At 44.6% G+C, this 27,618-nt stretch overlaps 1 protein-coding gene across 1 annotated transcript; it reads right to left on the bottom strand.

The window, feature by feature from the left end:
* Nucleotides 1–16,300: 16,300 nt before the first annotated feature.
* On the bottom strand, nucleotides 16,301–27,343 carry LOC129697657 (trace amine-associated receptor 4-like). Its single transcript, XM_055636368.1, has 3 exons — nucleotides 26,501–27,343; nucleotides 17,204–17,302; nucleotides 16,301–16,318 (listed from the first exon to the last, which is right to left on the bottom strand). The coding sequence occupies exons 1-3, from the start codon at nucleotides 27,248–27,250 to the stop codon at nucleotides 16,301–16,303; spliced, it is 867 nt and encodes a 288-aa protein (XP_055492343.1). The 5' UTR covers nucleotides 27,251–27,343.
* Between the last annotated feature and the right edge of the window lie 275 nt (nucleotides 27,344–27,618).

Genomic DNA, 27,618 nt, shown 5'->3' with positions numbered 1-27,618 from the left:
AACGTTGCAATTGTACCCGCCTCCACAGCTTCCGTTGGCAGCTCATTCCTGATGCACACCACTTTTTGTGAGGAAAACATTGTACTTCAGGACCTTTTTAAATCTTTCCCTTCTCACCTTAAACTCATGTCCGTTAGTTTTAGATTCTCGTACCCTGGGGAAATGACTGTGGCTATTCAACTTATGTGTGCCCTTGCGATTTTATAATTCTCTATAAGGTCACCCCTCAGCCTCCTACGCTCTAGGTCTAGGTGAAAAAGTACAAGACTACCCAAACTCCCCTATTAGCTTAAACCCTCGAGGCCCAGAACATCCTTGTAAATCTTCTTTGCACCCTTTCCAGTTTAATAACATCCGTTGAAACTCACCATGGCCCTGTTTCCCACTCGCCTAGGTTCAGTTGGGCCCTAGTTCCTACACCTCTCTGAATGTCACTGACCCCACTACACTGAAACTCACTGGGATCCAGTTCCCATGCTCCTCTGAAACTCACCAGTCAATTCTTTTTTCTCCTAATGGATTGCAAATCTTTGTAACTGTGTTCCTTAAATGGCAGTGGAAGGTTTAGGTTTATTAATGTCAGTGTACCAAGGTACAGTGAAAAACGTTGTTTTGCATGCTACCATTCAGATCAGAAGTGAAGAGTTTCAACATTTCTAAGGCAATGGTAGATTGATCCTTGACAAGCAAGAGCTTGAAAGTCACATGGGAGAGGCAGGAACGTGGAGCCAAGGTTACAGTCAGGTAAACAATACCTTTATATGGCAGTGCAATCTCAAGGTGCCATTTGACCTACTTCTGTTCTGAATGTATAAGTTGGCAGATATATTCATATATATGTGGTCTTAGAATTTGTACTTTCTTGGAATTTGTTTACTCTCATCTGAAATCCCATTATATCTATTGAATTTCACATTGTTACTTGGTAACATATAATATCTTAAAATTGTTTTAACGAGCCGGTAGAGATACCAGAGGGATCAATTTGTGATGGTGACGGGGATACTCAGAGCTGAAGTTTTATTTCCTCAGGTCAGTGAGGAGGGGAAAGGGTGACAATTGGCATTGCATCAGAGGGAAAACTACAATTACAGTCGATAAAAGCCGGTACTTGCGTAAAATCTGTCAGCCATAGTCACTGCAGCCATGGAAAGGTGACCAGCAAAGGTCAGCAGGTAACTGAGACGCGTGGATTGATAGTGGAAGACATCAGACCTGCAGTGCTATTATTCAAACTAATTATTTTGACTTGGTTTAGACAGTTTGGGTTTATAAATGGGTTTGATATGTCCAATTTAACCTTGGCAATTTTGTTCTTTAGTTCTGAAATAATAAAGGCCTGGTGCTATTTGGAAAGGTGTGGTTTAAAGTAAACATAAATTCAATCAAAAACCGAAGCGCAGATTCGAAAAATAAACTAGTATGAGGTTGGTTTATTTTATGCATGCAATAGGTTTTTAACACTTTTTTTCTTGTGAAACACATTCCAGTCTTTAGATATATCTTTGCAAAGCATTTCAGCGTTGTAGATTGTGTAACTAATGCTGTTGATTCAGCTTAACATGTGATATACTTATGATTTTGTAACTCTTTGTGTTGTGGCTGAGTCAATACAGAGAAACAATTTTAAAAAAATGAAAACTTTACGCTGACACTGTAAAAATGACTTATTGCACACACAAGTCTTTTACTGTAACTGTTTATTAAACGAACTCTTTTACATTAAGCTGTAGCTGTCCGTGGTCATCACTGGAGCTAGAGAGCGAGCTAGAGGTGGGGACACTACAATTATACTGGAGACAATGGGGAGTGGTTAGTAGTGGGGAGGTCACTATGGTTAAAGGAACATGCACTGATCTACATCCTTCCTCTTAGAAATAAAAGCATGGCAGGTAATATACAGAGTGACCACGGCTCATACGCTACGAACACAAACCGCACCGGTAACAGTTTAAAACTACGCGAACTCCCCGTAGCGGACAGGCGGCTTGACCAGCCGGCCAGAGCGGGTGCGCTAACCGCACTCCTCCTCCTCGGCGGGAACAGAAGGGACAGCAGCCGGGGCATCGGCAGTAAAGGCGGGCGGTGGAAGGAGAGGAGACGGCGGAGAGCCGGCCGAGGAGACCGGTTTGGCAGGCGAGGCAGGTTTGGCAGGCGAGGCAGGTTTGGCAGGCGAGGCAGGGGAACGGGGCTTTGGGGAGCGGGGGACCGAGAGTTGGGAGGGTAGGGTGCGCGGCATGCGAGGAGTTGCCGGGGCCGGCGGGGCAACGGGAGGGCTGGAGGGAATGGGGGGGTGGAACGGATCGGCGGGGGGCGGAGTGGGCTCGTTCACGAGCAGTAGGTGTTGGCGGGAGCGACGGTAAATAGCCCCCTCGTAGTCGACGAAGTAGGAACGCGGTGAACCGGCGTCACCGACCACGACAGCCAGGCGGTAGTGACCAGAGGGGGACTGCATGCGAACCACCTGCCTCGGGAACAGCCGTGGAAGGGGCCGGGCGGATTTGTCAAAGGAGCGCTTCTGGATATCTTTCTTTTGGACAATGCGCTCAGTGACAGTGGCAGGGTTCTGGACCGAGGGTTTGAGGGACTGTTGAGAGACCGGCAGGGGAGGTCTGGTGGTGCGGGACATGAGGCGCTGGGCAGGTGAGTCGAGCGCAGGGTCGCGGGAAATGTTGCGGAGGTTGAGCAGAGCAAGGTGGAAGTCGGAACGGAAAAGGCGGCAGTGTTCCAGCAGCTTCTTGGCACTGCGGACGGCCCGTTCAGCAAGTTCGTTGCTTTGAGGATACTCGGGGCTGCTGGTGATGTGGTGAAAGTTCCAACGGGCAGCGAAGGCACGGAACTCAGCGCTGGAAAATTGGCTGCCATTGTCCGATCGGAGGGTCACCGGGGAACCGAAGGTGGAGAAGTGGCGGCGAAGCTTCCCGATGACAGCGGCAGAAGTGATGGAGGTCAGCTGATCCACCTCGAACCAGCTGGAATAGGAGTCCACCAGGACCAGGAAGTGCTTTCCGCGCCACTCGAACAGGTCAGTGGCAACGGCCATCCATGGGAGCTCGGGAGCCGGCGGCTGCAGGAGAGGCTGGCGCTGCTGATGGGGATGCAGGGTGTTGCAGGCAGCGCAAGCGGAGACTCTGTCACGGATGTCTTGAGCCATACCTAGCCAGTAGAATTGGCTCTGGGCCTGGGACAAAGTAGCTTCCACCCCGGGGTGGCCGCTGTGAGCAGATTGGAAATAGTGATCCCGCAGAGCGGCAGGCACCACGACTTTGTGACCCTTTACCACCACGCCGGCGTGCAGCACCAATTCATCCCGAATCAGGAAGTAAGGCACCGCGCCTGCAGGCAGTTCGGAGCGTCGGTCAGGCCAACCACGGCGGATAACGTCCGCAAGTTGTTGCAGGGCAGGATCATCAGCAGTGTGTTTCACCAGGGACTGCATCTGCTGTGAAGGAACAATGTTAACGTTCAGTACCATAAGGTCCGACGATTCGTAAGGGTGGCGGGCAATGGAAGGCAACGGAGCACGAGACAGGGTGTCGGCTACAAACATGTCCTTGCCCTTACGGTAGACGATTTGGAACGTGAAACGCTGGAGTTGCAGCATCATGCGCTGCAACCGAGAAGAAGCAACATGGATGGGTTTATTCAAGATCGTGACCAGCGGCTGGTGGTCAGTCTCGATGGTGAAAGAGTTGCCCAGGATGTAGTCCTTGGAACAAGCGAATACCACGGCAAGCAGCTCTTTTTCAATCTGGGCATAGCGTTGCTCGGCAGGGGTCATGGTGCGAGAAGCGTAGGAGACGGGCAGCTGCAGGCCGTCATAAAGCTGCAGACAAGCGGCACCGAGACCCAACTTGGAGGCATCGCAAGTGAGGACAATGGGTCTGTGCAGATCGAAGAATTTCAGAGTCCGTGTAGCGGCAAGCTTCAATTTTAGAGCCACGAAAGCCGACTGGTGATGCGGGAGCCAGACCCATGTGGAGTCCTTTTTGATTAGTTCCCTCAGGGGGGCACTCCGCTGCAACCGAGAAGATTGTTGTCTATAGGAGGAGGAGGCTGCATCAGAGTCTGGGAGCTCCTCCGGCTCGTAGTGGGAAACCAGAGCGCTATCAGGGACTGCAAGGTTGTTTAGATCTGCGAGGTTGTTTAGATTCCTTCTCGGAGCCGGGACTGGCTTCCCACGGGAACGACAGGCGGCAGAAAAATGGTTGAGTTTACCACAGGAAAGACAGGTCTTGCCCTGTGCGGGGCAAACGTTTGATGGATGAGATGTGAAATGACAGTTAGGGCAGCGGCGTGTGGTAGTTGAGGTGGTGACCTTTGCGGGCAGGGCAGCGGGGTTACGTCGTTGAGTTCCAGCGGACTGCTGGCGACCGGCTGCACCGGTAAAGTTAATGTCCTGGGACGCCGGGTGGGACACGGAGCCAACGGCAGAGGCCATGCGGGCGGCATACATTGCATCCCGCAGTGTCAGATCGGGCTTCACAAGGAGCTCCTCACGCAGTTTTGCGTTGCGGAGACCATGAACCAGGACGTCCCGAATTAACTCGTCTGTGGTGATTGTTTCAAGGCGGCAACGCCGAGCCAGGTGACGCAAAGCGGCAATATAAGCGTCGATATGCTCGCCTGGCAGCTGCCGCCTCTGGAAGAAGTTAAAGCGTTCTATAATGTTATTGGTGGGTATATCACAGAGGGCAGTGAACTTAGCCATGAGACATACCGGGTCGTGACGGTCCTCTCCGGCGGCGAAATCGAACGAAGCATATTGATCCATAGCTGCTGGTCCAGCGAGGTTGAGCAACAGGTGAGCCTGTACAGCAGGAGTGGCATCAGGATGGGCAATAGCAATGTAGTGTTCGAAATCGCGCTGGAACACGGTCCAGCGATGGACAATGTCCGTGTCGAAAACCAACGTGTCAGGTCGACGACAGGAGTGGGACATGACAAAACGAACGGAGGGAACGACTGGGAGAAAGAAATAATAAAACAAAAACCGATAAACAGGAGACGCAGGTCTACCGCTGTGACACCATGTAAAAATGACTTATTGCACACACAAGTCTTTTACTGTAACTGTTTATTAAACTAACTCTTTACACTATGCTGTAGCTGTCCGTGGTCATCACTGGAGCTAGAGAGCGAGCTAGAGGTGGGGACACTACAATTATACTGGAGACAATGGGGAGTGGTTAGTAGTGGGGAGGTCACTATGGTTAAAGGAACATGCACTGATCTACAGACACCATTTTGAGGAAGAAGTTGAATGAGGATGGGGGAGAGATAAGAAAAGAACTGTAATGAGGAAAATTGCATTTCCAGCATTTTTTCATTTCAGAATCCACATTTTTGAGGTTAGTGTATTGTCATGTGTACCGAGGCAAAAACGGGAATAATGTTTAGCGTAAAATAAAGTCCAATCAAAAATAGTCCGAGCATCTCCTATAAGGTAGATAGTAGCTCAGTACTGCTCTCCAATTGTTGGTAGGATGGCAGGGCTGCCAACATTGGGTGAGAGTTAAGAGTAAGAAATTGCGAGGGAGTGTAGTGACCAAGGGGGGGGGGGGGGGGGAAGGGGGTGTTCCCCCTCCCACGGTAGGGAGCTTTTGCATTTTTCAGCTTGAAATTGTGCAATCTGGTGCATACTGTAGCGAGTCTTTTAACTTGCATTTGAATGCAACATTTATGCTTTAAATTGGATTAGGTATGAATAAGGTAAGGCTAAATTACATTCCTAATTACATTCCACAATAGAGCCAGGCTCTGATCAACAGGTGCAGCACATGAATGACTATATTCATGTATGGAAATCAGATTATATTCATGCTGTTATGCATATATATACAGAAAAATTCAGAGAAACAATGCACTTATTACTGGTGACGCAAAATCACTTATTACTGCTTTATAACAGTTAAGTTACTTTAAAACCATTTCAGAAATTATGGCAGTCAACAAAAAATCAACGAACAATTTAAAGCAAACTAAAAAAAATAACATGTTCCCTTTCCTGACTCTACCTCATAAGTACTTTAACGCTGTTAACAGAGCAAAGGGATATTAATCTCAAGAATCAAAATGGGGAAAGTGAGGGCAATTTTGCTTAAATGGTCATTCTAAGCCCATTCAGATCTGCATAGTCAGAGTTATACAACAGGTTGTGTTTATGTGTGGGGGGGGGGGGGGGGTTGAAACAGGGCGTGCTGTCTCTCCCTTCGGGGGAATGCGACTTTTTTGTCGTATCCCCCTTCTCCGCCTCCGTCTGCGCTGAGGCCTAATGGTGGAGCTGGCGACCTCGAGACTCCGGAGGCAGAGCCAGTCAGGACTTGCCCTGGGCTCGCTCCCGTGAGGGCGGCCTGGCGAGGGGCTGAGACTCTCCCGTGAGGGGCTGTGGCGCTCCCGTTGGAGCGGCCCATCCCGAGGGTGGAACGGCACTCCCGTCGGAGCGGCCCAGTTCGAGTGAGGAGCGGCCCTCACGTGAGGGCGATCCGGCTCGGGGCTGGAACGGTGCTCCAGTGGCTGGGACGGCATTCTGGCGGCTATGGCCTGAGTCCGGGGTTCAGCCGCGGGCCAGTGGCTGCGTCCGCTGGACTGGAGGGCGGCAGCTTTGACCACCCTGGGCCGCGGTGTTTGAGCTGGCCCGTTTGCGGGGTTCGGTGAGCCGCGGGACTGTTTGTGCCATCGCCCGGTGGGGAATCGCCTCAGCACAGAGGGAGAAGAGGAGGGAAGAGACTGCAGCCCTAAGATTTTTGCCTCCACCACAGTGAGGAGGTGCTTGGAGGATACACTGTGGTGGATGTTAATTTGTGTTTAGTGTTGTTTATTATTGGATGATTGTATGTATGACTGCCGGCACGAAATTTCGTTCAGACCGTAAGGTCTGAATGACAATAAAGGAATTCAATTCAATTCAATTCAATCAATGTACATGGCTGGCCCAATTTGTCCATAATGATCAAGTTGGCATTTTGCATGCCCAGGGACTGCCTGCCATTCCCAGATCAGCTCGCGTCCCAGGGACTGGCTGCAGTTCTCAGGTCGGCTCGCCTGCCCTGACCGCGCGAAAACGAATTGAAAAAAAAAAACGTGTTTCCGGTTACGGGCCGGATTCGTAACACAGGTTACACAGGTTACCGAACCCTGTCCTAGATGTTTGGCCTCATTGTGATCCCCCCCATGTTTTGCAACCAATTCACATAGAAACATAGAAACATAGAAAGTAGGTGCGAGAGCAGACCACCAGGTCCATCGAGCCCGCACCGCCATTCGCTCATGGCTGAACACTAAACAGACACACTTACCCACAAACAGTAGACACAAGACACAGAACACAAGACACTACCCTCCCCTTTATACCGCTATCACCCCTCTCCACCCCAAGAACCTCGTGATCTCCTGGGGGAGGCAAAAAAACGGATAAAAACCCAGGTCCAATTCGGGAAAAAAATCCGGGAAATTCCTCTCCGACCCCAATCTAGGCGATCGACACTTGTCCAGGAGATCACTCAGGTCTTACTATACTAACCATTCACCTGGTTAGTTCTATCTCCGGCTGCTTCATGTTGTCGGCGGCTGCACATCCAACCAAGAAAGAGGAGAAGAGAAGAGAAGAGATGCGACGTCACTCACAGCGCCAACTGACGCGCTTCCCCAGACCGCACAGATCGCTCTGATGTGGCGCAAAAGAGACAAACTGTGCATGTACTGAAGACAGCGTGAGAATTCTGTCATCAGCGTGAGAATAGGCTGAAATGCGTGACTCTCACGCTCAAAGGATTGCCAAGCGTGAGAGTTGGCAGCCCTGTCTAAGGCCAGGATGTGACAAGACACACAGGGAGACACATACACAAAGGAAGACACACACACACACACACACACACACACAGGGAGTCAGACACACACACACAGGGAGGGAGACAGACACAGACACACACACAGGGAGACACACACACAGGGAGACACACACACAGGAGGACACACAGACACGCACACACACACAGGGAGACACACAGACACGCACACACACACAGGGAGACACAGACACACACACACACACACACACAGACACACACACACAGGGAGACACACACAAAGAGACACACACAGGGAGGCACACATACACACACAAGGAGACACACACAGGGAGACAGACACACAAGCACACACACCTTTCCTTCCCCCTCCCTCCCTCCATCCTCCCCTTCCTCCCTCCTGCCCCCATCCCCCCTCTTTCTCCCTCTCCCACCCTCTTTCCTCACCCGCCCTCTTTCTTCCCTTTCTCTTTTCCTTCCTTCATCCCCTTTCTACATTCCCTCCCCTTGTCTTTCTTTGCCTCCATCCCTCCCTTTTTTTCTTTCCCTCTCTCTCTCTCTCTTTCCCCTCTCCCTCTCTCTCCCCGGCCGCCCAGTGGGGAGTCTGGCGGGCACGGTGTAACGTGGATTGGCGGCGCTGGCGCTGCCGTGTGAGTTGAAGGGCAGGAGAGAGGGAGGGAGGGAGGGAGGGAGTTCGGGAGCGAGGCTGCAGCGGCGGCCGGCAGCGCAGCGCCCACAGCTGGCAAACAGATGCGCTGACACCCGGCGGCTGCACATCCAACCAAGAGAGAAGAGACGCAACGTCACTCACAGCTGTCAACCGATGCGCTTCCCCAGACCGTTGTTTGGGACAAAGACCCATCATTTATTTATTTGCCACTGTACTCCCCAATTTGAGATTTGTAATAGAAAAAAATCACATGTGGTTAAAGTGCACATTGTCAGATTTTAATAAAGGCCATTTTTATACATTTTGGTTTCACCATGTAGAAATCACAGCAGTTAATTTACATAGACCCCCCATTTCAGGGCACGATAATATTTGGGACACAGTAATGTCATGCAAATGAAAGTAGTCAGGTTAGTATTTTGTTGCATATCCTTTGCATGCAATGACTGCTTGAGGTCTGCGATTCATGGACATCACTAGTTGCTGGGTGTCTTCTCTGGTGATGCTATGCCAGGCCTGTATTGCAGCCATCTTTAGCATGCTTGTTTTGGGGGCAAGTACACTTCAGTTTTCTCTTCAGCATAGATAAGACATGCACAATTGGGTTCAGATCGGGTGATTCACTTGGCCACTCAAGAACTGACCATTTTTCAGCTTTGAAAAACTCCTTTGGTGCTTTAGTAGTATGTTTGGGATCATTTTCTTGCTGTAGAATGAACCGCCAGTCAATGAGTTTTGAGGCATTTGTTTGAATCTGAACAGATAGGATGTGTCTATACCCTTCAGAATCTATCTTCTATACCTAATAAATTAAATGCCTTGATTAAATTTTGGGAAACTCTTCCGATGTCTTTAATAGGCTGAATAAATGCTATAAAAATGATATTTTTTATCAAAAACGTTTTTTTTTAAAAACTGGATTCTGACATCACAAACTTTATATGGGACTATAAATCCCATAGAATTCAAAGAAGACGTTTGTGCAAACCTAAAGCATTTGGTGGATTAACACTCCCTAATTTTTTGTATTATTATTGGGCAGCAAATGTCAAAAATATGATTCACCTGTTGGACAACTCTGCCCAGCAGGTGGATTGGATAGTAATGGAGAGAGAGGATTGCTCCTCTTTTAATATAGCCTCACCAATAAAATTGAATAATACAAACAACAGTAAAAATCCAATTATTCATAGTACAATTAGAATTTGGAAACAAATAAAATTAACCTTAAAATTAAGAAACCTATCGCTTCTTTCTCCAATAGTTAATAATCTGTCGTTTAAACCATCTATTATAGATAAATAATTTACATACTGGGAAAGAATAGGAATTAAAACGTTTGGAGACATGTATGAAAATGGAAATTTTTTATCATTCCAACAACTACAACTTAAATACAATCTGAGAAGTAATCAATATTTTAAATATTTTCAAATCCTTGACTATTTGAAAAAATATACACAAGAATATCAAAATTTGTCTCCAGACCTATTAGATGAAGCAATGAATATAAAGGTGGAATCAACTAATTTAATATCATACTTGTATAATATCATCCTAAATATAGAAATACCATCATCCGATAGAATTAGAAGAGATTGGGAACAAGTACTACCTATTAAAATTTCGAAAGAGAGGTGGGATAAATACTTGCTATATGTGCACGAATGCTCCATCAATGTAAGACATATTCTAATCCAATTTAAAACTTTACATAGACTATATTACTCAAAAACTAAAATAAATAAACGTTTTCCAAATGTCTCCCCCATTTGTGATAGATGTCTATCCCAAGAAACAACTATAGCACATTCCTTTGTTTTTTGTATAAAAATCCAAAAATTTTGGAATGAAATCTTTGAAATTTTTACAAAATTATTTAAAATAAAACTGAAACCGAACGCAGAATTGATTATTTTAGGAACAATAGAAGCCAGCTTTGAGCTTAATAATGGCAAAAAAACTTATACTTAAATCCTGGAAAAACGCTCCCACACCAACGATAAAAATGTGGATTTCAAATATGTCCGAAATGTTACATCTGGAAGACATGAGATTCCTCCTAGCAGGCAAATCAGACCATTTCCAAAAGATTTGGTCTCCATTTGTCGACATCACAAGTATAGGGTGCAACATAACTTTGAAAATATATGGATTCAGGACCTGGTGAGTGGTGTGTAAAGATACGAAGTACCTGTATATCCCTTTTATCTTATTTTACTTTCTTATATCTTCTGTTCTCTATTTTTCTCTTTCTTTTTCTTTGGTTTTCTTTTTATCTCTTTTTCGTGTTTTACATTTCTACGGGTCTCTCTTGATCACTCTTTCACGCACTTACTATCCTATCTAACTCTCTCTACTTTCCTTCTTTTTAAAGTTTAAAACAAGAAGTGGTACAGGAAATGTATTATGTTATTTGCTTCTAATAAATAAAATATTTTTTTAAAAAAAGAATACCTTCTTTATTATATTACTAAAAGTCTGATCTTAACCGCTTTTGACTTGCTGTGATGTGATTTCCAAGAGAACGCCACCACTTACGGCCGTCATTTCTGGCCACCTTGCTCAGAGCCCCCCTCCGCCGGACTGCACCGGAGGATATTTCCCATCTATGAAAAATCAGAGAGATATTAATGGGTTTTTTAACTTGCCATTCTCTCTGCTGGCGGCAGGGGGGACGTACTATAAAACCCGGAAGTGTCGTGGCTCACTCAGAGGGTGACGTTAAGATAGCGCCGTTGAATAATTCAGCAGAGCTGCTCTGTCTATGGTGAGTGTGTTTGTTGGATGTTATTTAAAGCACGTTTCTGCTTCAGCACCAGCAGCCTCTACAGGAGGCTTTAAACATACGTTTTACACACTGTATATTCAACACGTTCTGAAGTTACTTGCCATTTTAGTATTGAGTGAGTGTGTGTGAGTGAATGAGTCTGTGTGTGTGTGTGTGTGCGTGTCAATGAGTCTGTGGGTGTCAATGAATCTGTGTGTGTGTGTGTGTGTGAATGAGTCTGTGTGAATGAGTCTGAATGAATCTGTGTGTGTGTGTTTTCGTGTGAGTCTGTGTGTATGTATGAATGAGTGTGTTTGTGTGTGTGAGAATGAGTCTGTGTGTGTGTGTGTGAATGAGTGTGTGGATGAGTGTGTGTGTGTGAATGAGTCTGTGTGTATGTGTGAATGAGTGTGTGTGTGTATGTGTGAATGTGTCTGTGTGTGTGTGTGATGAATGTGTGTGTGTGAGAATGAGTCTGTGTGTGTGAATGAGTGTATATGTGTGTGTGGATGTGTGTGTATATGATGTGTGTGTGTGAATGAGTCTGTGTGTGTGTGAATGAGTCTGTGTGTGTGTGAATGAGTCTGTGTGTGTGAATGAGTCTGTGTGTGAGAGTGAGTCTGTGTGTCAGTTTGATGTGTGTGTGTGTGTGTGTGTGTGTGTGTGTGTGTGTGTGTGTTGTGTGTGTGTGTGTGTGTGTGTGTGTGTGTGAGTGTGTGTGTGTGTGTGTGTGTGAATGAGTCTGTGTGTGTGTGTGTGAATGAGTCTGTGTGTGTATGTGAATGACAAGGAGCAGAGTGGGGGGAGGGGGTCAAGGGAGGAGGGGTGACTGAGTGAACTGCCAGTGTACCAGGGGTGAGTGACTGCACTGACAGCCCACGAGTCGTGAGTAAGTGAACTGCCATCCCACCAGCCATAAGTGACTGAACTGCCAGCCCAATAATCCATTCAGTCCACCCTCTCCCCCTTCTCTCTCACAGTCTGTCACCTGGTTTGGGCAGAATTTCTGGCAGTTTCTCAGCTGCCAGCCTGCCAGGTCCAAGTGACTGTACTGCCAGGCCTCAGTGACTGAGCTGCCAGCCCAAGAATCCATTCAGCCCACAATGTTTATACTAGCCCTCTGGAAACCAGTACCTTCGGCCCACAACATCCATACTAGCGCAACAGAAAGCCACTGGCGAGCAATATTGGAATTGGTAGAGAGGTGGAATATTGCTTTGGGTGACCAGCCTCCCGTGTGATGCTGGGACCCAACGGGTCCCACTTAGTCTAGTATATAACTAAAACTCTGATCTTGTGCTCTTCCGGGTTGTGGGGTTTTTCTTTTCTTTTTTTTAAATATTTTATTTTATTAGAAGTAAGTACAATCATATGGCACCAAAGTGCCTAATATACATTTTCATAATACATTTTATGTACAGCTTCTTTTTTTTTTTTTGTTATAATAAAGAATAAAAATAAGAAATTAGATAGTAATGGATAGAAAGAAGTGAGATATATAGTGTGTGAAGAAGAAGAAAAAAGAAGAATGAATGAAGAAAGTTGAAGAAAAGAAAATAGGAAAAAGAGAAGAATACATAAAGAAAAGAAGTAAGGAGATCATTGTTTATAATCTTGATCAACCCTCGTCCAGTCCTGAAACAGTTAGCTTTTACAATTGTGTTGCACCATATGATTCCAAAAAGACGACAAATGGAGACCAACTCGTTATGAATTGGTCTGATTTATCCATTAGGAGGAATCGCATTTCCTCAAGATGTGCGGTGTCCAACATGCTTGCAATCCACATTTTAAGCGTTGGTATTGATGTATCCTTCTAATTCCGAGACTTTCCCATTGGTTATATGTTTTATCAATAAGAGATGGTTTAAATAAAGGGTTATTCGCAATTGGCATTAACAATGATAAATTTCTTAATTTTAAAGATAATTTTATTTGTTTCCAAATTCTTATTGTATCATGTATAATTGGGTTCTTCTTATACATTGTATTGTTCAGTTTTTTTCGGGGAGAAATGGATCGTTCCTATATTACAAGGAAAACAATCCTCTTTCTCCATTTTTATCCATTCTGTCTGTTGGGTAGAACTATCCAGCCAATAAATTATATTCTTAATATGCACTGCCCAGTAATAATACATAAAATTCGGGAGTGAGAGTCCCCTGACATCTTTTGGTTTACATAAGTGTTTTTTTTTTAAATTCTATGTGATCTATAGTTTTTCTATTTACTTAAAAACGGCAAGCGATTGTGCTACAATTTTGCCAGGTTACTCAAAGATCTCTTGTGCTGCAAGTGCAACAAGTTTCGTTCTGATCGGTGGTATATTGTAAAAGTTATCGAGATTTTAAAATCTTTAAAACCGCGCGTGCGCAGATTCCTTCAGTCATGCCACGCAAATTGGTCTCTTCTCCTGTCAGTCAATGCCACAGCCAGGATGGCGATGCCCCTTCCTGCCCCACCGATGGCGGCCTGTACCGCCTCACTCATAAACTCCTCTCTCCCCTCCTCACAGTAACTTGTCTATCGTCTCCCCCACCACTGGCGACGGCCGCGGGGGGGGGTGTTCAGTGGAGGCCCTGTGGAGGTCCAGTGGTGGCCCTGGTCCTGTCTCTTTATTCCGTCTCTTTCTCCTGTGTCTCTCTCTCCCTCATCACTCACCCCTCTCCTCCGCTCGCTCTCTGCGGCAATGGCAGTCCCGTCTACCCCTCCCCCCCGGATCCGACTCCGACTCCTCCGCCGTTGCGGTAACTAACCCTCACGGCCTTCTCGGAGGAGATCTTCTCCACCAGCTCATCATAACTCGTGTCCACCATGAAAAACACCGACTCCATTCCCCAGAGCCACATTCTGTTGCCTGGCAGCGGCAGCGAGGTGGGCGAGACGGGGACGGGCTGAGCCGTAGCAGTGGGCGGTCGAACAGGACAGTGACAGGCTGAGCGGCAGCTGAGCCAGAGTGGGCAGAGGGAGGGAGAGTCGGGTTGAGGGTGTCCGAGCAGTTTGCACGGCGTTTGAGTAACTCACACACACACGGGGAAAAGGAGAAGGAGGGAGTAGTGAGCGAGGGATTGGGAGGGGAGGAGAGGAGAGTGGGAGTGGGAGAAGAGGGGAAATAGAGGGGGAGAAGAGGGGAGGTAGGGAGTTGGGAATAGAGGGAGAGGAAGGCAGTGGGAGAGGTCAGGAGGGGTAGTGGAGGGATGGGGGAGGTGAAGAGTTTGGGATAGAGGGATAGGAGGGGGGTAGGGAGGGGAGAGGAGTTATGGAGGGAGGGAGGGGGAGGGAGGGAGGGAGGGGAGGGGAGGGAGGGAAGGAGGGAGGGGGGAGGGAGGGGGGGGAGGGAGTGCTGGGGGGTGAGGGGAAATGAGCTATGCCTGCACAGTTGGGGGCTATGCATGAGTGGTGCAATATTGCATTGGGGGAATGGGTGAGTGGTAGAATATTGCATTGGGGAACGGGTTGTGTTGGGGGACCAGACCTCCCATGTGACAGGGACCCAACAGGTCCCACTTAGTCTAGTTCATTATGCTGCTACCATCAGCCATTGTATCACCAATGAAGATAAGTGAGCCAGTACCTTCAGCAGCCATACATGCCCAGGCCATAACACCCCCACCACTGTGTTTCACAGATGAGGTGGTATGCTTTGGATCTTGGGCGGTTCCTTCTCCCCTCCATACTTTGCTCTTGCCATCACTCTGATATAAGTTAATCTTCGTCTCATCTGTCCACAAGACCTTTTTCCAGAACTGTGGTTGCTCCTTTATGTACTTGGCAAACTGTAACCTGGCCATCCTATTTTTGTAGCTAACCAGTGGTTTGCATCTTGCAGTGTAACCTCTGTATTTCTTTTCATGGTCTTCTGCGGACAGTCCGGACATGTCCACATTGACAAATCCACACCTGACTGCTGAAGAGTGTTTCTGATCTGTCGGACAGGTGTTTGGGGATTTTTCTTTATTATTGAGAGAATTCTTCTGTCATCAGCAGTGGAGGTCTTTCTTGGCTTGCCAGTCCATTTGCGATTAGTAAGCTCACCAGTGCTCTCTTTCCTCCCAATGATGTTCCAAACAGTTGATTTTGGTAACCTACGGTTTGGCTGATCTCTAACAGTTTTATTCTTGTTTCTCAGTCTGATAATGGCTTCTTTGACTTTCATTGGCATGGCTTTAGTCATATCAATAAACAGCAATAAAAGTTTCCAAAGGTGATGGAAAGACTGGAGAAAAGACTAGGTGCTGAGAGCTCTCTTATTCCTGCATTAAGGAGCCAATTAAACACGCCTGAGCAATTACAAACGCCTGTGAAGCCATGTGTCTCAAACATTATGGTGCCCTGAAATGTGCACTTTAACCACATGTGATTTTTTTCTATTACAAATCTCAGATTGTGTAGTACAGAGGCAAATAAATAAATGATGGGTCTTTAACCCAAACATTATGGAGAGCATTGTAAAATATTTCTGAATTGTTCAAAATTCCATACTAAAGTTTTGCATTAGAATTTTACTCTTCATTTTGAAAAGCAAGAACATGTAATTTTCATAATACACAAGATATATGTTTCAATATATATTTGTAGCACTGCAGCATCCCAACTGTAGTAAACCAAAGTAAACACATGCAGGAAACAGCTGTCAGCTCAACCCAGATAAAGTAAAACATTACAACCTTCTACTTCCCCATACTCTGAATTCTATTCAATTTTCTAACTGCCATTGTGAGATTAAACATATTTTCCTCATGTCTGAATTTATGATTATTTGGGTCCCAGCAACTGGAATACACCACCACACAAAAACAACTTGCATTTTTATAAAGCACTATAGGTAGTGAAACATTTCAAACAGCATTTTTGAGATACAAAATTTAACAGTGATATTGAGATGTTAGGACAGGTGATCAAAGAGCATTTAAGGTACACAAAAAAGCTGGAGAAACTCAGCGGGTGCAGCAGCATCTATGGAGCGAAGGAAATAGGCAACGTTTCGTGCCGAAACCCTTCTTCAGATCAAAGAGCATTAACTGACTTAGGAGGTTTATGAAGTTCAAGCAACTATTGATCGGGATTATCCTGTAAAAATCCAGAAATTGAAGTGATTATTTTAGAATGTATTAGGCAGGTACATTAAATTACAATAGTCAGCACAATTTTAAAAACATCTATAAATTAGTACACAACCTACATTTTTAAAAATTGAACAAGAAATCAATTAACAGAAATTTTTAGTGATGATTTTTCCATCCTTTGGACAAATGAAAAATATTATGGAAATATGTTGCACAAAACATAAATTGCACTAAAACTTCTGCCATATTTTTCAGTAATATTGCCTGAGTAGTTGTTTTTACCTGCTTTTAACTATTTATACTGTTCCATCAGGGACTGGATTGTTTTTAGTGTTATTATGTGTGAAATGTTTTAAATTTCATGTGCGATGCTCCGCTATTCCCTGGGAAACGTCTTTTCATTTTGCACTGTACAACTGTTGCTTGCAAGATGACAATAAAGGTTGATGATGATGATGATGATGTTGATTTTAGTCAAATGGCAGCAGCAGCAGAGCTGCAGCCTCACAACGCCAGAGACCCAGGGTCAATCCTGACCTTGGGTGCTGTCTGTAGGGAGTTTGCACATTCTTCCTGTGACCGTGTGGATGACCTCCAGATACTCCAGTTTCCTCCTATATGTCAATGCTTGCGGGTTTGTAGGGTAATTGTCCTCCGTAAATTGTCCCTACCTTGTAGTGGGATAACAAGTGTGAACACGTGATCAATAGTCAGCGTGGACTCGATGGGCCGAAGGGTCTGTTTCCATGCTATATGCCTAAACTAAACCAAATGGCATTTTTAAAGAAACAGTACATTGGGGCAGAATCTGCAGTGTGTTAACTTTAAAAGAGATGAGGGATGTAGCGAAGTGGACATTGAATGGAATGCCAAAGCTTGGATTCCTGACAACTGAAAGCAAGATCATCAATAGTAGAGAGATTAAATTTAGAAATGTCCAAAGGGTGAAACCCAGTAACATAAAATTAAGGCTATTAAACCAGTTGAACTGCTCAAACATAAAAATAATGCAGAGTGATTTACAGGTTGAGCAAGGTAGCGACTTTAATGGAAATTAGCGCAATTGGCATACTGTCAATAATGTCAGTAAATGAACACGTGATATGTTCATTTAAATGCCTTGACACTAAATCATGTCATTAATGGGATCCTTAGATATGATATAGTAAATGAAGAAGGGAGATTTTTTTCAGTCAGGAAGCCAAAGACAAGATGTGCCAAAAGTATTCTTCTGATGTTAGCAGAAGACCTCCTGCCCATCCTGCACAGGAATATCTTTCGAAAACTGAAATACACAATGTGAGCATCCCTTTATTATGTCATATTAGGCCATAATTTTACATGTACCCAATTATTTTCAAGTTATTGTAAGGAACATCCACAATCTTTTGCAATAAACTGTTCTGCACTTATTGAATTGAGGAATTCTCAGAATCTTTCAACTCCAAAGAAACAAATTCATCATTCTCACTTGAGATAGAGCAACCACACGTTCAAGACATGTGCATGGATTTGACTGGTTTGTAGGATTTCTCATGGTGTACAGTAGGTATCCACTGACTGCACTTAGGTTATATTGAAAGCACCATTTGAAAACCCTGAAATATTATACATTGCAGAAACTTCACTTCCTGAATGAACATCTGCTCTGTGACCAAAAGCAGAACATTATGGTCAACGTCGTATATGCCAGGTGCAATAACAATTCTTCTCACATGCTTTGAACAGTTCCACCATTTGATTAAATGCCACTAAACATCCATAATGAAGCTGCTGAATAGATTGGGGGGTAAGATTAATTATCTGCAATTGGTTTAATGTAATCACAAAATCATAGGTAAATTATCAAACTCAGTTTGATTTAAACCCCTATAAATGTTTAAATTAATTATATGTTGTGCAGTTAATAACCTGCACGATCAAAAACATCTAGAGGAAGTAAAATGGGAGCTCAGTTTAATTAACAGATACAGTATGGAAACAGGCCCTTTTGTCCAACAAATTCAGGCTGATCATGGTTTTCCGGTAGATGAGTGTCATACAATTGGCATGCTTTATTAATTGTTTAAATTCCAGAATGCTGCCTGGATTAGAGGGTTTCAGCTACTAGGAGAGGTTGGATAAACTTGGATTGTTTTATCTGGAACGTTAGAGATTAAGGGGAGACATGGTAAAACAAGGTTGAGGGGAGACAAGAAGGGTGTCCCAAAGAGCCACGGGAGTGTCCTGGGGAGCCATGCGGGCACGATCCACCCGCCGAACAACCTCACCGCGGCCGACCAGAACGACGACCGAAGACCAGAATGCTCCACGGTAGGCCTGACTCGCCCCAGAAGCCTCCCAGGGGACTGTGGTGAAGCCGGGCGGAGAGGCCTGTCTTGGCTGAAGGAGCCTCAGCGGTGGCGGTGATGGGAGCCTCAGCGGCGGCCGCGGGATAATCGGCAGTGGTTATGCGGGTGCCTCGGCGGCAGCAGGAGCCTCAACGACAGGGGGGCCTCTGCAACAACGTGGGCCTTGGCGGCAGCAGGAGCCTCAGCGGCAGAGGGGCCACTGCGGCAACGTGTGCCTCAGCGGCAGCAGGAGTATCTGCGGAAGGGGGGCCTCTGTGACAACGTAGGCCTTGGAGGCAATGGGAGCCTCGGTGGTGGTGGAGCCTCATGGTCGATGAGCGTGAGGGGGAAGGGGAAGACAATGGACCCTGTGTAGGGGACAGCCGTGAAGAACAGTGGGACCCGGCGTGGGGGGAAACGCTGTGAGGGACGATGGGAGAACAAATGGGGTACATGGGGTGGGGCACTCTTGTTTCGAATCCTCTGCCCAGAAGATAAGTCTGTGTTTGTTTGTTTCATTTGTTCCGGTGAAGGCGCTGTGCACACGGCAGCCAGCCAACAGTCGCTTGTCTTGTTCTTTTTATTTTCACTATTAATTTCGAGCTTGTGGGCACCTTGTGTGTTGTGACTGTCGGCAGATCAATTTCCCTACGGGGATGAATAAAGTTTTATTGTATCGTATCATATATCGTAAAAGCATATAAAATTGTCAGAGGCATAGATAGAGTAGACAGAAGATTTTTCCCAGGGTGGAAATGTCTGACATTGGAGGGTATAGCTATAAGGTGAGAGGGGGAAAGTTTAATGGAAATGTAAGGGACAAATATTTTATACAGAGAATGGTGAAGGCCTGAAAAACATTACCTGTGAAGGTGGTGGAAGCAGATATGATAATGCTATTCACGAGGCTATTAGATAGGCAGGTGGAAGTGCAAGGGATAGAGGAATATGGATCATGTACAGGCAGATGAGATCAATTTAACTTGGCATCATATTCAGCACAAACATTGTGGGGCAAAGGGCCAATTCCTGTGCTTTACTGTTCTATGTTTTAAATGGAACAAGTTATTTATGTGAAGTAGGAAGGCAATACTTTAAAGTGACTCCATGGTTTTGTAGACCCTACAAATAATATTTTGCTGTCTTTATTTCAGATATTTAACCCTGAGGTAATGAAAGAAATACTCGGAAAATGTAGACTGTGAAGAAAATGTTATGCATAACTTCAAAGAAAGTGTAGTGAGGTGAGGAAGTATTTAGACCAGTAATTCCTGAGTTTACTTCTATAGAAGCAAATGCTGGTGCATCACCAACCTGGAGCTGTGGAGCTTGGAGTCTGAAGAAAGGTCTCGACCCGAAACGTCACCCATTCCTTCCTGCCTGTCCCCTTGAGTTACTCCAGCATCTTGTGTCTATCTTCAGTTTAAATTCATTCCTACACATTGGAGCTGTGTGTGGCAGTTCTGAACATATTTCAGCAGCTCATTATCAATACTTTTACGAAAAATATCCATGGGCAATTTGTGTCATGCAACCAGTTGGTAACAGTTTGCAGAGCTGATTGGGCTTTATAATGTTGGACCTGGCCCAAGCCATTATCACTGCTCACTGTCCCTATATGCTCATACTCCTTTTTAGGTCTTCAGCACCCATGAATCAAGCAGCAAGATCGCAGACAGCACTTACTGTAGGTCTCAGGTAATGTAGTTCACTTTACTGAAAAGCCTCTAAAAGCAGCTATCATAGGGAAGGAGTTTTATCTTTTCTGAGTCATGCACTAGTTAACCCAGATCTGTCTGCACCTCAGAGCTCTGCAGGCTCTCACCTTTTAGATAATATGCTTACTACGCAAATCCCTTAACTCTAGCTCTCCTTGGAATGACATTAACTCAATCTTACTATTAGCAATACCAAATGTAATCTGTAAGCACACATTAAATGGTAGTAGGTCAAATGTGCTCTTTACTTTGCTGGGAATATAGGATCACCTGCTTGCTTGGCATAGAATAAAATTGGTGGAGGGTGGAGAGGATTTCATTTTCTTAATGAAGGCTATTTGATGTAACATTCATGAATTTCAGTGAAAATGTAATCAGTCGCATTTGATGTAGAAATGTAAGAGAGAAGCAAGAGTCATAGGGCCAACGAGTCAGACAGCACTAAACAGGCCCTTCAGCTCAACTTGCCCATGCCAACTAGGATGCCCCATCTATGGTAGTCCCACCGGCCCTGTTTTGGCCCTTATCTCTAGAAACCTTTCCTATCTATGCCCAGATGCCTTTTAAAAGTTGTTATAGCAATTATCTCAACTACCTCCTCTGGGAACTCATTCCATATGCCCACTGCCCAGTGTGTGAAAAGGTTGCCCCTCAGTTTACCTTTAAACCTTTCCCCCCTGGGATGGGACTTGGAGTGCAGGAGGATGATGGGTGATCTTATGAAGGTGTATGAAATGATGAGAGGAATGGTAGACACACAGTGTCTCTTGCCCAGAGTAGGGGAATCGAGAACCAGAGGATATGGGTTTAAGGTGAAGGGGAAAATCTGAGGGGTAACTTTTTCACACAAAGAATGATGGGTGGATGGAACAAGCTGCCAGAGGAGGTAATTGAGGCAGGGACTATTACAACTTTTGAAGAAACAATTAGACATGTACATGGGTAGGATAGGTTTTGAGGGATATGCAGCAAACGCAGGCAGGTGGGACTAGTGTAGATGGGACATGTTGGTCGGTGTGGGCAAGTTTGGCCAAAGACCCTGTTTCTACTCTGTATGGCTGTATGACTATGACTCTCACCTTAATCCTATGTCCTCTGGTTCGTGATTCCTGTACTCTGGGTCAAATATTCAGTGCATTCACCCGATCTCTTCCCCTCCTGATATTACCCTCCTCCAAAATATCATCATTCAGTCTCCTGCACTCCAATTAATAATGTCCTAGCCTGCTCAGGCCCTCATGTCCTGGCAACATCCTCGTAAATCTTCCCTGCAAGAGGAAGTATTGTTGATATGTAAATTATAATCAATTCTGAAATAGATTTTGTTTTAGAAGAATCAAAAGTGTTGGAAAAAAGTACCGGTACCTCTTCTTGTATGAGACACCAAATGTCTATCAGGACAACAGCTTGCAGAAGCAGCCAAGCATGGGACTAGGGCATAAAAGAAAAATCACCCTTTACAACAGCAAAGAAAGTAGATCTGAGGATTTGAGTGGATCAACCATATAATAATATTCAGGTCAAGGAAGTTATACTTAAAGACAGCAACATTATCGGATTGTGTAGATAGAGTCACAGGCAGACTAGTCTGAAATGTTATTTCAAAATCTGAACTTGTACTTTGAGGTACTGATAGATGTCATTAGAACTTCAATTTTAGAACAAAAAGAGAATTTGGTTTATGTTTTCAAGTAGAACTCTGATCAAGAAGGCTCATCAGCGTCTCTTCTTCCTGAGAAGACTGAAGAAGGTCAACCTGTCTCCTCAGATCCTGGTGAACTTCTACCGCTGCACCATCGAGAGCATCCTTACCAACTGCATCACAGTATGGTATGGCAACTGCTCTGTCTCCGACCAGAAGGCATTGCAGAGGGTGGTGAAAATTGCCCAACGCATCACCGGTTCCACGCTCCCCTCCATTGAGTCTGTCCAAAGCAAGCGCTGTCTGCGGAGGGCGCTCAGCATCGCCAAGGACTGCTCTCACCCCAACCATGGACTGTTTACCCTCCTACCATCCGGGAGGCGCTACAGGTCTCTCCGTTGCCGAACCAGCAGGTCGAGGAACAGCTTCTTTCCGGCTGTCACTCTACTAAACCACGTACCTCGGTGACTGCCAATCACCCCCCCACCCCCGGACACTTATTATTTATTTTTTTTATTCAAAATCGTTTGCTATGTCGCTCTTCAAAGGAGATGCTAAATGCATTTCGTTGTCTCTGTACTGTACACTGACAATGACAATTAAAATTGAATCTGAATCTGAATCTGAATCTGAGAAACATCTCATTGTAAAAATGCAAAAGAGAGCCATTGAGTGTGCCTGGTGTCAAAATCATAAAAATCACAGGCTTAATTTCAATAATTATTTTCCAACAGAATAAAAGTCAATGTACATAAGCGTTTTAATTATGTCATCAAATCACATCGAACGCAGGGCACTCTTTTAGAAAGTAGGTGAGGAGGAACTTCTAGGTAGGCGGCGCGACTCTCGTCAGCAGCGGCCTCTGCAGCCCGTCCGCGTTTTTATTATTTTTTGTCTATGTTTCTATGTAGTTTTTGTTATTTTTTGTTGGGGTGTGTGTGTGGGGGGGTGGGTGGGGGTGGGGTGGGAAGGAGGGGGTAACTTTTAAATCTCTCCCTGCACGGGAGACCCAACCTTTTCTTGTCGGGTCTCCGTTGTCGTTGGGGCTGCAACGAGGAGCGGCCTCCAACAGGAGAAGACCGGGGACTCTGGTGCCGACGACTCACCTCACCGTCGCGAAGCTGGCCAAGTCCAGAGCGGGTGGAGCGGTGGTGGAGCGCTGCTGCTGCTGCGGCCCGACCTCCGGAGATTCGGAGGCTGCAACTGCGGGTCTGGCAGACGGCGGCACCGGGAGCCCGCGGGTCCCTGGAGGGAGACCGCTTTTCCCGCTCAGGGCTCTCGCAACGGCGACTTCTCCCGCCCGAGTTGCGGGGTCGAAGAGCTCCGGGAGCGGGGCCTGACATCACCGCCCCGCGCGGCTTGGAATGGCCGCGGGACTCTGCGAGCGCACGCCGGGGGCTCTAACACCAAGACCCGGTGTGCGACCTCGCACCACCCAGCGTGGCTTTAATGGCCGCGGGGACAATCGCCATCGCCAGCCGGGGGCTTTGACTTTGACTTTGACTCTGGGGGGGGGGGGGGGGGGGGGGGACGATGCAGTGGAGAGATGTTTTTTTTGGCCTTCCATCACAGCGATGTGTGATGGATGTTTATGTAAATTATATTGTGTCTTGGGTCTATTTGTTTGTAATGTATGGCTGCAGAAACGGCATTTCGTTTGGACCTCAAGGGGTCCAAATGACAATTAAATTGAATCTTAATCAAAGGGTAGTTAATCTGTGGAACTCATTGCCACAGAAGGCTGTGGAGGCCAAGTGAGTGGATATTTTTTAACGCAGAGAAAGACAAATTCTTGATTAGAATGGGTGTCAAGAGTTATGGGGAGAAGGCAGGAAAATGGGATTAGGAGGCACAGATAAACCATGATTAAATGGCGGAGTAGCCTCGATGGGCCAAATGGCCTAATTCTACTCTTATAATGTGAACTACTAACACTTTGAAAACACTGTGAAAAGTTCTATCAAATGATCAGTATGTTAAAAAATATTCCATCTGAACACACATTAAATAAACGGTTTTAAAATATTGGTTTAACCACAGTGGCCTTCTGCCTGTCAAAAATGGGACTGTATTGTTGCAAGAATAGGAAGCAAGCACTTACAGTTCCAGTCACCCTATTTCTGTCTACAGCACAATGATTCCTTGGGCATTGTGCAAGACAACTAAATCACTCACCTGAGTCAAAAAGTGGAGGATTACGAGTGGAATTTGGCATCAATCATAATGGGAAATCTAAACCTGTAGGATATTGCAAAGGTAATGGAGCCAATAGAATGTAAATTATTCAGGATCACGATAAGGATTTGATACAAAATGCACGATAATACACAAGGAAGCAGTATAAATCTATGATGGGAAAACTGGTAAAACAAAGTATTTTGGAGGAAGTAGACTACTACTTTTGGGGAAAGCATATTTATAGAGTTCATAGATATGAGAAATACCAAAGAGAGGGAGCTGTGATAATTAAATACATGAAAGTGGCAAACCTTGGTTTGGGATCTGAGTGGTGGAGATGAAAGTAAATAGTCTTTAGTGTAGAGAAGATTTGGCATTGGAAATTTGTCCCATAAGCTTGTGCTTTTGTGATCCGTTCCACCAATAAGCCAGGGAAGCAGGATGCAATTAACATTAAAAGGAATAAGGTTGCATAGGCTATTGTTACACATATGAGTCAACATTAAGACCTTCTTTGGTCGAATGATTGCCCCACCATCTTAATTTTGTAGGATTTACAGTACCCTTTACAATGTGGGATTTACAGTATATGTACAATGGGTAAACTCACTGTGTAACACTGATATCACTTTGTAATTGTAATCTGAAGTGTTTCTTCAGTGTCGTTAAAGATGCATATTTACTAGAATGTTGCCTGGGTTTCAGCAACTGAGTTACAGAGAAAGGTTGAACATGTTAGGGCTTTATTCTTTGGAGCGCAGAAGGTTAAGGGGGGACTTGATAGAGGTCTTTAAAATGATGAGAGGGATAGACAGAGTTGACGTGGATAAGCTTTTCCCACTGAGAGTAGGGAAGATTCAAATAAGGGGACATGACTTGAGAATTAAGGGACAGAAGTTTAGGGGTAACATGAGGGGGAACTTCTTTACTCAGAGAGTGGTGGCTGTGTGGAATGAGCTTCCAGTGAAGGTGGTGGAGGCAGGTTCGTTTTTATAATTTAAAAATAAATTGGATAGTTATATGGACGGGAAAGGAATGGAGGGTTATGGTCTGAGCGCAGGTATATGGGACTAGGGGAGAATACGTGTTCGGCACGGACTAGAAGGGTCGAGATGGCCTGTTTCCGTGCTGTAATTGTTATATGGTTATATGGTTATAATATGCAGAAGGGGGGCTTGATTTGAATCAAAATGCTATTTCATTTCAAAGTTAAAAAGCACACAAATTTTGAACACTCATTTTAATTTCAACAGTACACTTGACCATCTTTTACAATAAAATGTAAAGAAAATGACATCCTTCCCAGGTCAGTATTTTATTTTATCTGAGTTATGCAAGAGAATTTTGAGCTGTTGTCTTTTACACTCCCATCTTCCAATCTTATTCTTAATCTTAATATCAAAGATATATCTTTCAAAAATGTCTGTCTACCTGTTAGTACGATTTATCTTATCGGTCATGGTTACAAAGAAGGAAACAACTGTTTATACAACACATTTCCATAGCACTTCATAATGATTAAATATGCGCTTTAAGTGGTGTTGAAATGTTAGACATGTTGTAGTCAATTTATAAGAATGAAAGGGCGGCACGGTAGCTCAGCAGTAGAGTTGCTGCCTCACAGCACCAGAGACCGGATTCGATCCTGACCTCGAGTGCTGTCTGTGTGGAGTTTGCACATTCTAGACAATAGACATAGGTGCAGAGGTAGGCCATTCGGTCCTTTGAGCCAGCACCGCCATTCACTGTGATCATCCCCAATCAGCACCCCGTTCCTGCCTTAACCCCATATCTCTTAACTCTGCTATCTTTAAGAGCTCTATCTAATAGACAATAGACAATAGGTGCAGGAGTAAGCCTGTGACCATGGTTTCCTTCAGATGCTCTGGTTTCCTCCCACATCCTAGAGATGTGTGGGATTGTGAGTGAATTTGTTGCTGTAAATTGACCCTAGTGTGTAAGGAATGAATGTAAAATCAGGATAACAGAACTAGTGTGAACATATGATCGATGGTCGGCATGGATGGTGGGCCGAAGGATCTGTTTTCATGCTCTATCTCTAAAAACAAAAGTTCCCATAAATAACAATGTGACAATGAAGAGATCATGATTTTTTTAAACCAGTGAATAAATTAAGCACAATGGAGTAAATCTCCTGCTCTTCATCAAAGTTTTGCATCTATCTTTTGCCTGACAGGTGAGAGTATTCCCAACAGTGTTATGGCTCATTGAAAGGGGATCATTGAGTTTGAAGCACACAATTAAGATGTATATTTTCTGTTCTGCTCCAAGACAAATATCTTTAATTACACTCAAAATAAATCTATTGTAGCTGAATCCGAGGTAAATATCTGACAAGAAAATGTAAGTTTTAGTACTCGCCGATACCATGGATACAAAAAAGCATAAAGCATTGGGTTCAAAGTAGAATTAAAGAATCCAAACCATGTAATTACATCATCTAAAGGAGTTGGGATTAAACTGTCAAAATATGGATTAAGAATGCTATTTACATAGAAAGGCAGCCAGGAGAATGTAAAAATTCCCATTATTGCACTTTGATTTTTAACAGCTATTTGTTCCTTATTATGCAAAGTTTCTTTATTTATTTCCCCCGTGTCATTGTTTGGCAAATTTCCAATTTTTCTGCCACGTTTACATTTTACCACAAAAAATATCTTAATGTTTACACCCAGAATGATCAAAATAGGAATGAAAAATATGATCAAAGAATCCATATGTCCCTCAAATTTAGCATAAGCAATGCAGCTGCCTTCACAGGCCATAGTAGGCACATAATCAGACAGTATCTTTTTACTGAAGTCCAAAAAAACCACATTAAAACCATAATAGATAGCAAATAACCAGATCAAACTAAGAATGATAAATGTCACAGGCACAGTTATTTTTATGGAATAGAGCAAGGGGTCACAAATAGCATAGTAGCGATCAATAGCAATAAAACATACATTATAAATTGAAACTATTGTTAATACAATTTCAAGAACTGAATGAATTTTGCAAAACACATGTCCAAAATACCAACATGTTTCAATGGATCTAATCATACTGTAAGGTAATACAATAGATGCTACCAGGAAATCAACAACTGCTAAAGATAATACAAGATAATTAGTGGGTGTCTGTAGTTGTTTGAAATGTAAAACCGAAGCAATCACCACCAGATTCCCCAAAATTGAAATAAATATTGATAAGCTAATAATAAGGTACAGTGTTGCTTTGATTGCTATTGGCCTAGTGACTCTGGGACAGGATGCGTTAACATATTGAAAACAATATTGCACATCTTCTGAATTCTCAAGATATGGTAAATTCATTCTTTTTCACATTGATAATCAACTTCCTTGAATCACAGAGAGATGACAAAGTTATTTATTCGGGTAATGATTGATTGGAGTCATCTTCATCAAGTACC

This window comes from Leucoraja erinacea, chromosome 5 (genome assembly GCF_028641065.1).
Source record: "Leucoraja erinacea ecotype New England chromosome 5, Leri_hhj_1, whole genome shotgun sequence".
Taxonomy (NCBI): domain Eukaryota; kingdom Metazoa; phylum Chordata; class Chondrichthyes; order Rajiformes; family Rajidae; genus Leucoraja; species Leucoraja erinaceus.
Note: the sequence above shows the minus strand (reverse complement) of the source record. Positions and strands in the feature narration are given on the sequence as shown.

What these genes read in the sequence shown, in the direction of transcription:
- LOC129697657 (XM_055636368.1), bottom strand. Translation starts at nt 27,250, where the DNA reads ATGATTAGATCCATTGAAACATGTTGGTATTTTGGACATGTGTTTTGC. An exon ending in ATTCAGCTACAATAGATTTA is followed by an intron (nt 17,303 to 26,500) that starts TTTTGAGTGTAA and finishes ATGTTTGAGCAG; the next exon opens with TTCAACTGGTTTAATAGCCT.